The 11954-nt window shown below is 40.9% G+C and overlaps 1 protein-coding gene across 1 annotated transcript in view; it reads left to right on the top strand.

Moving 5' to 3' along the window:
- The window catches only part of LOC111347063 (uncharacterized), an 8051-nt gene extending 526 nt beyond the window's left edge, over positions 1-7525 (top strand). The window contains exons 2-3 of the mRNA XM_088758476.1: positions 491-1486; positions 2170-7525. Of these exons, the coding sequence (XP_088614602.1) occupies positions 508-1486; positions 2170-7016 (5826 nt within the window). The 5' untranslated portion in view covers positions 491-507 and the 3' untranslated portion in view covers positions 7017-7525. The remainder of the gene's footprint in view (positions 1-490; positions 1487-2169) is intronic.
- The last annotated feature ends 4429 nt before the right edge of the window (positions 7526-11954 follow it).

The following is an 11954-nucleotide window of genomic DNA, read 5'->3' as shown; positions in this document are numbered from 1 at the left end:
CAGTGAAGACTAAAAAAATACTCACAATATTAATGCGCGCGCTTTGATGTATATATTCAATATATTCAAGTCTTTTTCTAGCAGTAAGAGCATAAATCAAGTAAACTATAGGGTAGATACATTTCGTCTACATGAGAATTCAGAAAATAACTTTTACCTGGTGTCCGTTTGGACCAAGAGATTTTAAACTGCAGTTTCTAATCTCTTGGTGGAGACCTATATCGTATTTCCACCATAAAGGAGAGTTGTCTGGAGAAGTTGACCTGTCACGCAACTATTCGACCGACGGCCTAAACGCTCATATGGCTTCGGGCGGTGTTAGAGCCCACGTAAATAATCTTTTATTCCATCTTCAAAATTAAAAACAATGAATTGTAAACTTTAGAAATATATTTATATATCTGTAATCTGTGGAAAAACGCTATTTTATGACGGAGCAGAGTAAAAGTTCTTCTTATTTTGATACTTCTTCTTGTTCTTCTTTCTGTAGTCCCAATACGCTAGAAAATGGCGTCCTCGAGCACACCGGGAACAGCAGGACAACTCGTCAAACCAGAATACAGAAACTGGCTTGCTCTTGGTCATGCCTTGACGACGGTCCTTTGCCAAGGACTTCGTCCGTTTATTACGCGAGAGATGGAGGCTTTCCAGAGGAAGTTAACGGCAACAGTTCCTGGACCCTGCACATGTGTCCATGTCTCGAGAAGAAGACCAAACGAGTTCCACGATATGACTACATGCCCATGGGCAAACATACTTGAAGCTTACCACCATAGAAACAAACCAAACTGGAAACAAAGTGATCCAGCAAAATGGATGGACGCAGCTCTTGGTCCGTGGGAAATTGCTAAACTCTTCCTCTCTGATCTGGGTGGACATGCTGATATCAAGAGTGCAGACGACATGGACATCACTGGTATCTTAAACCTAATGTACTGGTGCAATCACTTCACCACTCCTCAGACTTTGATTAAAGATGTCCGTGACATTCGAAACTACAAATGGGTGCATGTCCCAAGACTTGAGTTACCCAATGCAGAGAAGATCGTCGCTTTTGCCTTCATCGAAAACTTGCTGAGGAGTCCTCCGCTAGCCACAGATTCAGACGCACAGAATGCGCTCAGAGAAATCGAAAACCTTAAAAATGTCTCAGACTTGCACATTTTCGAGGCTCAGGTAGTGGCAGAGCTCATTAAAGTGCTCAACAAGGAGATTTCACACCTTTCGCAACAATCCCAATCCAGCCAGGAGCAGTTGGACCAAATGAAACAGCTAGTGTTTCTTTTGGAAAAGAGACTGGAAAGTCTGGAGAAAAAGAATGATATTTCATCACTCTTTTGCTGCGTACTTAAAGGTTTGGAAAGCTTGCTCGGTATCCTCGCGAAACATATCAGACAGATCAGACAAGCCTTGATAATATGGCTACTAATGGCTATCTTTTTTGGCCTCTTTGTTAAGCTGGATGATGATACCTTTATCGGAGACGGTAAGTAAATTAAATATTTACTGAAACAATTTGGATATATCAACAAAGTTGAAATGATAAATTGGCCACCGTAACGATTACAAAAGCTGACGTTTCGCTCCGACGAAGTGCTAACGCTCGAAACGTCAGCTTTTGTAATCGTTACGGTGGCCAATTTACCATTTCAACTTTGTTGATATATCCAAATTATTTCGTTACTCCCACCGACGCAGCCCCAAACAGTTTCTTTCGAAACTATCAGCCTTCATTCATAAATATTTACTGATTTTGGTCTGAGCGAGATGGCTAAAGCTGTGGCATACCTCTTCTATCCTCACTTTAGACCTGGATGCCAAAGACTTAGGTTAATACGTCGTGATACATGTGTTGAGCAAGCCAGACTTTTGGTGTCAGACAAGTAGTAAAAAAGTCTCTCAGGTCTGATGGAAGAGAGGGGGTCAGGACCCCCACACTCTCCCTCCTAGAACCGATGCGAGTGATATTAGGAGCCCATTTTAGCGTCCCTTAATCAGCGCAACCAGTCTTTTTTTTTATCGCCAATAACTGTCGCATACTTAAGAAAATACTTCACTTTTTTGATAATGTCAAACTTCGGGCGGTATTCCTTTCACCGATTCAAAACAATTTTGAAACGCCAGAAGCTTTCCTCTCTGGAAGATAAAGAAATAAAGATATTTTTGCAGGCTGCCCCTCCGAGGATCTTAGTGTCCCATTTGACATTAGAGAGTTTGGTTGGTTTGACTACTTAAAAAGTGCAAAAAAGGACTTCATCGGTCGTACTTGGCTTTATCGAGAGGTGGAATCTGTCCTCAATCATCCGGTCCAAGAAAATGGTATAACTGGAGTCCTGATCATCGGAGATCCAGGAACTGGAAAGTCTGCCCTGTCTGCACAATTAGTTTGCTCTCGTACATCAAGTCGCACCATTCATGAACACATATTGGGATATCATCTGTGTAAACATTCTGACAAGAATACACAAAGTTCAGGCAGGTTTGTTCGTAATTTAGCAGGGATGATAGCACAGAGAATCCCGGAATATGGTTTACTTGTCTCCAATAGTTCGCACATTCTGCGTTCACTGCATACTGACTGTGTAAATAATCAAGATCCGATGGGATGTTTTGAACAAGCAGTTTTGTCACCCTTGAAAAGCCTCACGAATGTACCTAAGGAAAACTGGTATTTAGTGATTGACGCTTTGGATGAATGCCTCACACAAACGAAATTTAGACTAAGTATCGTATATTTGCTCAATAACAAACTATCGCGATTTCCATCTTGGCTGAAGCTTGTGATGACCTCTCGTAATGAATCGATCATCTCCTTTAATCTAAGGAGCATAAAGAAGTTGATCATTGACCCAGAAGACCCTCGAAACACTGAAGATATCGAACTGTTTTTGACTACTCGATTTTATCAAGATGGTACTTTGCCCCACCGCGTTAAAGCTTGGTTTGGAGATGCTAGCTTAGAAAACACAGCCAGGTTGATTTCTCTTTTGTTGAGCAAAAGCCAGGGGAATTTCCTGTTTGTTAAAGAAATGATCCGTCACTGGGAAGCTTCAAGCATCAAAAAAAGTGATCCACATGCATTGCCTGAAACGATAGAAGAGTTATACTACAATTACTTTCAAAGATTGTATCATGGAGAGGAACACTTCAAACCTGTAAGACGGGTTTTAGAATTACTCGTGGCCACTTTTCAGCCGCTCACGGGAAAAGAGATTTTTGACGTTCTTAGAGTACAGGATGCAAACCTGGAACAAGTCTACGTTTTTCAAAATACAATGAAGGAGCTTGGACATTTTCTGAGATACGGAAAGGGTGATACAGTAACATTGTATCACTTGTCTTTAACCGAGTGGCTTACAAGCGACAATGGTAGGAATGGGCCATTTTACGTAAATAGAACAAAAGGACACGAAGCACTTTGTGATTTTTACTTTAAATGTATTTCCGAGGAAGGTAAGCCTGCGTTATTAAAGCACAGTCTTCTATTGGCACAACACATAGCTTATGGCGGTTGGAAGGAGGCATACGTAGAACACTTTCTCAACTTTCCATCTCAGGTCGTCAATTCGTCGGATCCTGAAAGTAGTAGGACAGTATTGCACCTCGCAGCCACAATAAATAACACAGACGTACTGGAGCTTCTGTTGCGCCACTTTAGCGACATCGATTCTGCGGATATGTTCGGAAAAACACCCGCATTTTTAGCGGCAGAGCACGGACTTGTGGACAATCTTGCTTTAATGGTGAAGAAAGGAGCCAATGTTAATATTAAAACAAAATCGTTTTCGTCACTGAGTCACCGTTCTGATATCGATTTAGTTTTGGAATCAAAGTTGAAGCTTAGAGGGGCCACCATGCTTCACGCAGCAGCTCATGTAGGCCATCTGAAGGTTGTAAATTTCCTTCTAGACAATGGAGCATTTATTTCCACTGTAAACGAAGTTAACCAAACTGCAATTCAGATAGCCGCTGAGAAAGGACATTTGGAAGTTTTAAAGGCGTTACACAAGGCGGGGGCAGTCGCAGATCAAACCGCTCTGCATCATGCAGCATCTAACAACAAGTTAGATGTGGTAAAATTCCTTTCGGGTATTGGTGTCAAAGATACATGCATGAGGTGTGATGGCTCTTTCTATTGGTTAAAGTCTCAAATGGGCCAGTTCGAGCTTAAAGTTAGACGCACAACGTTATTTCTCCATGTTTCAGGCGACGGCCAAACGAACTCTTCGATCTTGTATGGCGAATTATTCGATGATAAACATTTAATCTACTGTGAAACTGCGCTCCACACAGCAATATCTTTAGGCCATAATGAAGTTGTCAAGGAGCTTATTTCTAGCGACAAAAGTGCGCTAGCGTGTAAAGATTATTCAGGAAGAACACCCTTACACGAAGCGGTTCGAAGAAACAACAAAGAAATCGTGATGACTCTGCTTAAGGAAGAACAGATAGAAAAAGACTCAGCATGCGACTCCTTTCAAAGTTTAGGAGGCAGGGGTATGATTATGAGTCGTAAAGAATGGATGGAATATGAACAAGATATCTGCCAGTGTGGATACACACCTCTTCATTTGGCCGCGAGATATGGCAACTGGGAAATTTCAATTGATCTTCTACAAAACGGGGCAACGGTTGAGGCTAAAGACTGTTTTGGATCGACTCCACTTCATGTAGCAACTTGCCATAATCATCAATACATAGTGGAGGTCCTTGTCAAGTTTGGTGCTAACATTAGTAGCAGAACTTTCAATGGATCGACGCCTCTTCATAGCGCTGCAGCATGTGGAGTTTTAGAGATAACTAACCATTTAGTTTACCATGGAGCGATCCTTGATGCAGCTGATAACAGTAACTTCACAGCATTGCATTATTGTATCCTTAACGCTCATTCTAGCCATCATCTATCTCATCTTGCTAGGTCTTACCATGATGACAACAGCCACGTTAGGAACACAAACTCTTACCGATGGCTAGATTTATTCATCAATTTGATCTTACTTGGCTCCAATATAAATGCAGTCGATGTGCATGGTCGTTCAGTATTGCATTTAGCTGCCGAAAGAGGTTTGGCTGATGCTGTCAATGTCCTTGTGCAAAGAAAGTCACTGCTTGACATTCTTGATAAGTCTGGTCAAACACCATTGACTACAGCTATAAAGAACGCTGCAGTGGGACCCAAGCAAGGGACGATTAGACCTTTAGATCAGCTTCAAGATTATTTACAAGATCATGGAATGGTAGTCTATCTTCTGCTCTCATCTGGAGCGTCATTGGTGAACTGTAATCATTCTGGGGAGAGTTTGCTAAACCATGCTATTATGAAAAATCGGCTGCTCATTGTTCAGCTTCTGCTAATAAAGGGAGCAAGCGTCACCTGTAAAGATACCCGAGGAAGGACACCTCTCTTAACTTTCCTTCAAGTTGGTGTTGAATGGATAGACGTGGTCCTTAAACAGTTTAATGCTTCGGTTGAAATCAAGTGCGGAGAGCCATTCAATACCTCTGAATTTCATTTGATATGTTATACCCCACCGAGCATGGACAATGATAATTTTTTCCAACAAATCTCCTGTAACGATATCTCGTGCTCCCTCAAAACAGGACCTTTATTCACTGCAATTGAAAATCATCCATTAAAGTACAAGCTAATCGATTCCTGTCTAGATGCTGAAGGATTTACCCCCTTACATAGAGCAGCACAAGGCGCAAACACAGTTGCTGTTTCCAACCTCATAAGACTCGGTGCAAACCAGTCTTCCCTAGGCCCAGATGGATACGATGCTTTGACACAAGCTCTCCTCCATGCTGGAAATACCAAAAAGTTGTTTCGAGATCGAAATAGTTACTCGAACTTTTATAGAGCTTCTGTTGTAGCCCTGGAACTTCTTCGCCATAAGATGAAAACAAGCGGCTTCCAAATCATATGTAATTCCAGTAAAGCTGAGCTGACTCTATACCACTTAGCAGCCTCTCGAGGCCTGCTGCACTTTATTAGAGAGATCTTTGAAGATAAAGATCTTCATCAATTAGATATTGATTGTCCTAACAGAGATGGAATAACTCCAATGTACTTAGCAATGATATACAGCAAGCAAAGGGAGGACAATGGTTTTACGCATAAAGGTTTTACGTACGATGGTTTTACGTACAAAGGTTTTACGTATGATAATTTTCCATACGTTTCAAACCCGTGGGCCGAAGTTGTTAGGTTTATTGAGACTCTGGGGGGTCGGATGCAGTATCCAACTAGACATGCCGAATACAATGTAATCTTTAACAGGTTGTACTACTGGATTCCGAAGGACAGAAAGGTGAATTTAAGACCTGGTGTTCGTGATTTGTTTGCTGAATTTATATCTTCTCTTACTTATGGGTATAACTCCTCTTTGAGTTGCATCTCTATACTTTCAGAAAACTTTGATATTCGTTTTGACCTACTTAGACTTGACATTTTTTTAGAATTAATGAGGAAATTTGGGCACTCAAAACGTCGAGGTTTTCAACCAAGGATACCAAAGGTAGTTTGTGCAAGGGAATTTATGGGGGTATCTTTATGGCTCGGAAAATTTCTTAGTTCGGCTAATTCCTCTGAATTAGAATTGCGACTTTTTTATTTGACAAGATTGTGGTATCAGGAAGTTTTTCTGTTGTTACCTTGTTATAAGAAAGCTTTTGCTAAGTATCGACTATATTTCGAGGATGAAAGAGAACTTAAGCTACTTATTAAACAGTATGAAGATAGCAGACAGCTATGGCACTTAGGTAACATCTGTCTTGAGCTCACGAACAGCAAACTTTTTCATATTTTTTTGCCCTTTTACAACATCAAATATAGAAGTGGTGAAATTAAAGATCTGAACTATCCAAAATTCATAGAAGAGCGAATGGGATGGCACAATATGCGGGAAATTATCAATGTGTCATCAAGTTATTGGCCAATGGAGTTCGTAGTTAAAATTACTTTGGGTTTGTACCCTCAATATGGCTACCTAAAAATCCTAAATGTTGGATTATGATTTCGAGTTTAATCAATACGAGAACTTGAACTAAAGATAACAGTTTTAAGTAAAGAACACGTTCTCAGAACAAAAGTAGAGTGCAACAGCTGAAATATTAAGACGAATTGAAAGTTTCGTATTAATGTGAAGATTTCTTCATGGAATTAATGAGAAAGTCATTCTTAATTTCAAGTACAAAGTTTTTCTGATAGATTTGGAATCATCATGCTCAGTAACGAGACACAGCGCATGGCTTGTTAAATCACTAATATAGTTACAAAATGAGTACAAAGTACAGTGTTCGGTTTTTGGCATTTGAGCAGAATTGCACACAATCAAGAATTGATAACAACAGGCTCATATTGACTTGGTCCGGATCATTGATCCGAAACTAGAAAGTTTATTTAGATAATTTTTGTATACTGAACTGTTTTTGATTAACACCTATATTTTACTTTGTGCATTTTAATTTATATAGATTAATCTTAGACGCACAGTCTCATTGAAAATAAAGGTTTAATGAATTATTTGCCTAATTAAGTATCTTATTTTATAGTAGCGCTCGTAAAAGAGGGAATTGCGTCTTCCTATGGCCCAAGTAGGACTTCGACTTGGTCATTTTAACCCTCAGGCAAACATAAAAATCCAATCTTGGCAAAACGTCTTAAGACACACCCCTTTTTTCTTAGTCTTTCTTGTGCGTAGTGAGAAGCTAAGTTCGGTCCATTTTCCACACTAACAATAAATCGGAAAAGATTCAGGAAGCCTTTCGCTGGGGCGGTCCCATGTAGGAATTTTTTACGAATGAGGGGGTCCATTATTAGATTTAGCCAAAATCCTGTGGTATCGGAAACACAAACACAATATAGCAGAGGAACCTTTCATGTTAACTAGATTTTGAATACTTTAAGTTAAGTAATAATATGCCGGCGATCTTCGGGTTGCAAAAATATCGTTTTAGAGAAGCAGTAAAAAACCCGCAGGTCTGATAGAGACGAGTTTCGGACCCCTATATCCCCCCCTCCCCTTGATCCATCGCAGTTGCAAGTCCCTTGAGCTAAGATATTTCTACCGCGAATTTCATAGCAAAAACCGAAGAAATTTAAGGGGTAAAGTCCACATTTAGTAAGAAAGAATGTGTGGTGGTTATCACAAGAACATTCAATCATATTTTAAGTCGTCTGGTTAAAGCCGCGGCACATTTTCCTCATCCTTCTTCGAACATATTACGCTCACTTAGAAAGATCTATACTGCCTTCCGGTTGCTATGCAGCATAATGTTCTGTTTCCTTATGCTTAAGCCCAGGAGCCCATTGCCCGGAGCTTCCATCTCAGTTGTACCCTTGAGTCAACTCTATCCCGTATCTTTTTATTTTTAGAACTGAGATATTTGCGGAGATTCTTTAATCTTTCCGCGCTTTCTGCCATTATTGAAATAATTTCGTGCGGCCTGCAAGTGACACAATAGAGCCGTAACACAATAGAGACGACAGCTCTCTTATGATTGGCTATTATAAAAACACCCGCGAAAACCGCCGTGGGAGGTGCTTCTAAAAATAGAAAGATACGGGACAGGGTTGGCTCAGAGGGTCAGTATGGAAGATGGAAGCTCAGGGTAATGGGTTCCTGTTAAGCCTTAATTGGCTAAGAAATATTTCAATATCAGTAAATTGTAAATATTCCAGATTGAGTGTAAAGTAACGTACTATTCTGTCTTTGCAAAAACTTTGGTGTCAGACTTGTAGTAAAAAGAGACAAAGCCTTAGGATTGATGGAGAGGGGGCCTGACCCCCAGACCATTCCCGCTGGAACCGCTACTGGCAACTCCACCACTCTTTTGTGGAAACTGATAAGTAATATCAGTAATTTTTTTAATTCCAAATATTCCATTTCTAGTACTCTGATTGGTTCACTCGACTCCGGTTACCTTAAGCCAGACATGCCGAATGCAATTGTCAACATAACGGGCTACAATATATTTAGACGAGATGAGAATTGGTCGGGCCTGGACAGCAGAAGTAAAGGTGGAATTGCTATGTTTGAGAGGAGTAACTTAGACGTAATCGATGCGTATAGATCAAAGCTATATGAACTGTTGTGTTTGACTTTTAGATTACCCTCGAAACATTTACTTTTAGTGTGTGGTATTTACCACCCGCCTCAACCAACATACAGGTCCTCGGACTTCTTACAATACCTTGTTCATTTAGTGGACAACGCCTTAGATCAACATCCTGGATTGACCATTGTTATGGGTGGCGATACTAATCAGTTTGACGTTAATGAATTGTACTTGTTGACTGGATGGAATAGTTCTTTTTACAGCTGTGGGCTTGGTGGCCAAGCCTTTGAACAAGAGTGAGGCTTAGGGTGACCTTGTTATGATAGAGATGTTGCTGCTTTTCAAATGCAAATTACTTTGTTATCATGCCAACTAGATACAGGTCTCTATCACAACAGGGTCACCCTTAGCCTCACTCCTGTTCAAAGGCTTGGCCACCAAGCCCACAACTGTAAAAGGGACTATTCCCTGGTGGACTTTCCAACTAAAGGTGCTGCGTTTTTGGATAATGTCTTTACGAATCGACCGGACTTGTTTGGAAAATGTACTTCGTATTGCATATCGATCAAAACGGATCATACGGCGGTCATTCTACCAGTGGGAATAAAACTCAAACCCGTGCGCCAACCAGTTCGCATTCGGGATTGTAGGAAGCACCAAAAGGAAGCGTTATATCTGGAACTAGCGAGCGAGACTTGGGAAAGTGTCCTTAGAAAAGAGGACGTTCATGAGGCGGTGAATATTTTAGAGACTCTTATTCACAATACATGGACAGGTGCATGCCTTATCGGAGAATGCGCATGTCATCGCGTGATCCGGCGTGGATGACGCCTTTAGTTAAGTTCTTGATGAGGGCTAAATCGAGAATTGGTTCAAACAATGTAGTTCAGCTACGTGAGATAAACAGAAGAATAAGTGAACTGATCAGCAAGAACGTTTAACAGAAGAAATCTTCTGCAAGCACCCATAGGTACTAGGGAGTGGTGGAAATATGTAGATGACCTGTCACAGCGTCGCTGTCACTCAGCTTGGACTAAATTGGACATACAATCGCTGGTTGAACTGAATGACTATTTTGCTGATTTATGTTGGGACACTGAGTATAAACATTCCACACCTGCCCAAGTGGAGAATGGAGTCCAAGTTCCCGAGATCTCAGAAAGGCAGGTGTGGCTCTTAAAAAAAAACAGCCACTGGACCAGGCGACATGCATTTTTGGGTGTGGAAAGACCAAGCAGAAATTTTTACGCCTATAATTTGTAAGATCTGGAACTTGTCTCTGAAGTTTAGTACCTGGCCCTCATCGTGGAAAAGAGCTCACGTAACACCCCTCCCTAAGGTTGATGTTCCCAAGGGAAAGACAGACTACAGAGGGATCAATATTACTCCAATAATTGCGCGAGCTTTTGAGAAGTGCGTGAATAACATCCACGCGCGGGACACTGTTGAGAAACACTTGAGCTCGCCTCAACTCGCTTACAGAACAGGGGGGAGCTGTATAGATGCACTTATAAGTATGCAGCACATCACGTACAACTATCTCCACGATCCTAAGTGCAAAGCTGTGTGGTTATTTGCTATGGATTTCAGTAAAGCGTTTGACAGCGTTAATCACGAACTTTTGTCTATTAAGCTTTAGCAGATACCATTAAATCCATTTATAATCAACTGGTACTTAAGCTTTCTTGAGAAACGTCAACAGTGCGGGATTTACAATAGTTTTCGAGGACAGTGGAAATGTGTTAATAGGGGAACTACTCAGGGAAGCGCGAGTGGGCCATACTTATTCAGTATTTTTATTAACGATCTAGAAATTAGCTTAGATAATCATCCTGCTTTGTTTAAATACGCTGACGATTCAACCCGCATTGTTCCAGTTTGGAGTAACGGCCACTGTTGTACAGATTTAGTTGATCGGTTTATAACTTGGTCTAAGGACAATAGCATGATGTGTAACCTGTCAAAATGTAAGGAGCTTATCTTTCGTAAGAAAGGTTTTAGTCAGAACATAGCGCCAGTTAACAACATTCCGCAATGCACGGAGCTGTCTATTTTAGGTGTCATGTTTCAGGAAAGTTGTAAGTACGGCGAACATGTACGAGTTAAGCTGATGGAGGCGAATAAGTGTCTATTTATATTAAGATCTCTATGGAAGGATGGTTTCAGTCAAAGCGAAGTTGACCGCCTAAGTAGCACCATAGTTCTACCGAATTTCACTTATGGTGTATTCATTTATGTTGCGGTAGATTCAGACCTCACGGTCATACAAAATTTCCTAGAGAGGTGCTTTAAAAGGAAAATATATCAAAGAAAATAGACATTCTTGCTGGTCTCAATGATTATTTTGGCGACTTGTGCAACCATGAGAACTATACGATGAATATATGAAGTTCATATATTTCGAACTGCGGTTATAGATACGTATGATGCACGATCCTCGCAGTAGAGAGCGCTATTTATGCAATAGCGAAAATCAAACCTGAAAAAAATCAGGCCTGTACGGGATTCGAACCACTGACCTCTGCGATACTAGTGCAGCGCTCTACCAATTGAGCTAACAAGCCAACTGAGAGCTGGCCGTAAACTTGATTCGTAATAAGGTCTGATTTTCGCTATTGCATTAATAGCGCTCTCTACTGCGAGGATCGTGCACATACGTATCTATAACCGCAGTTCAAAATATATGAACTTCATAGATTCATCGTATCTGATTTATCATCACGGGTTTATTACGAATCAACTTTACGGCCTGCTCCCAGTTGGCTTGTTAGCTCACTTGGTAGAGCGCTGCACTAGTATCGCAGAGGTCAGTAGTTCGAATCCCGTACAGGCCTGATTTTTTTCAGGTCTGAATTTGGCTATTGCATAAATAGCGCTCTCTACTGCGAGGATCG

Source organism: Stylophora pistillata, chromosome 4, assembly GCF_964205215.1.
Source record: "Stylophora pistillata chromosome 4, jaStyPist1.2, whole genome shotgun sequence".
Taxonomy (NCBI): Eukaryota; Metazoa; Cnidaria; class Anthozoa; order Scleractinia; family Pocilloporidae; genus Stylophora; species Stylophora pistillata.
The sequence above is the reverse complement of the archived record's forward strand: the minus strand, read 5'-3'. Positions and strand labels throughout refer to the sequence as shown.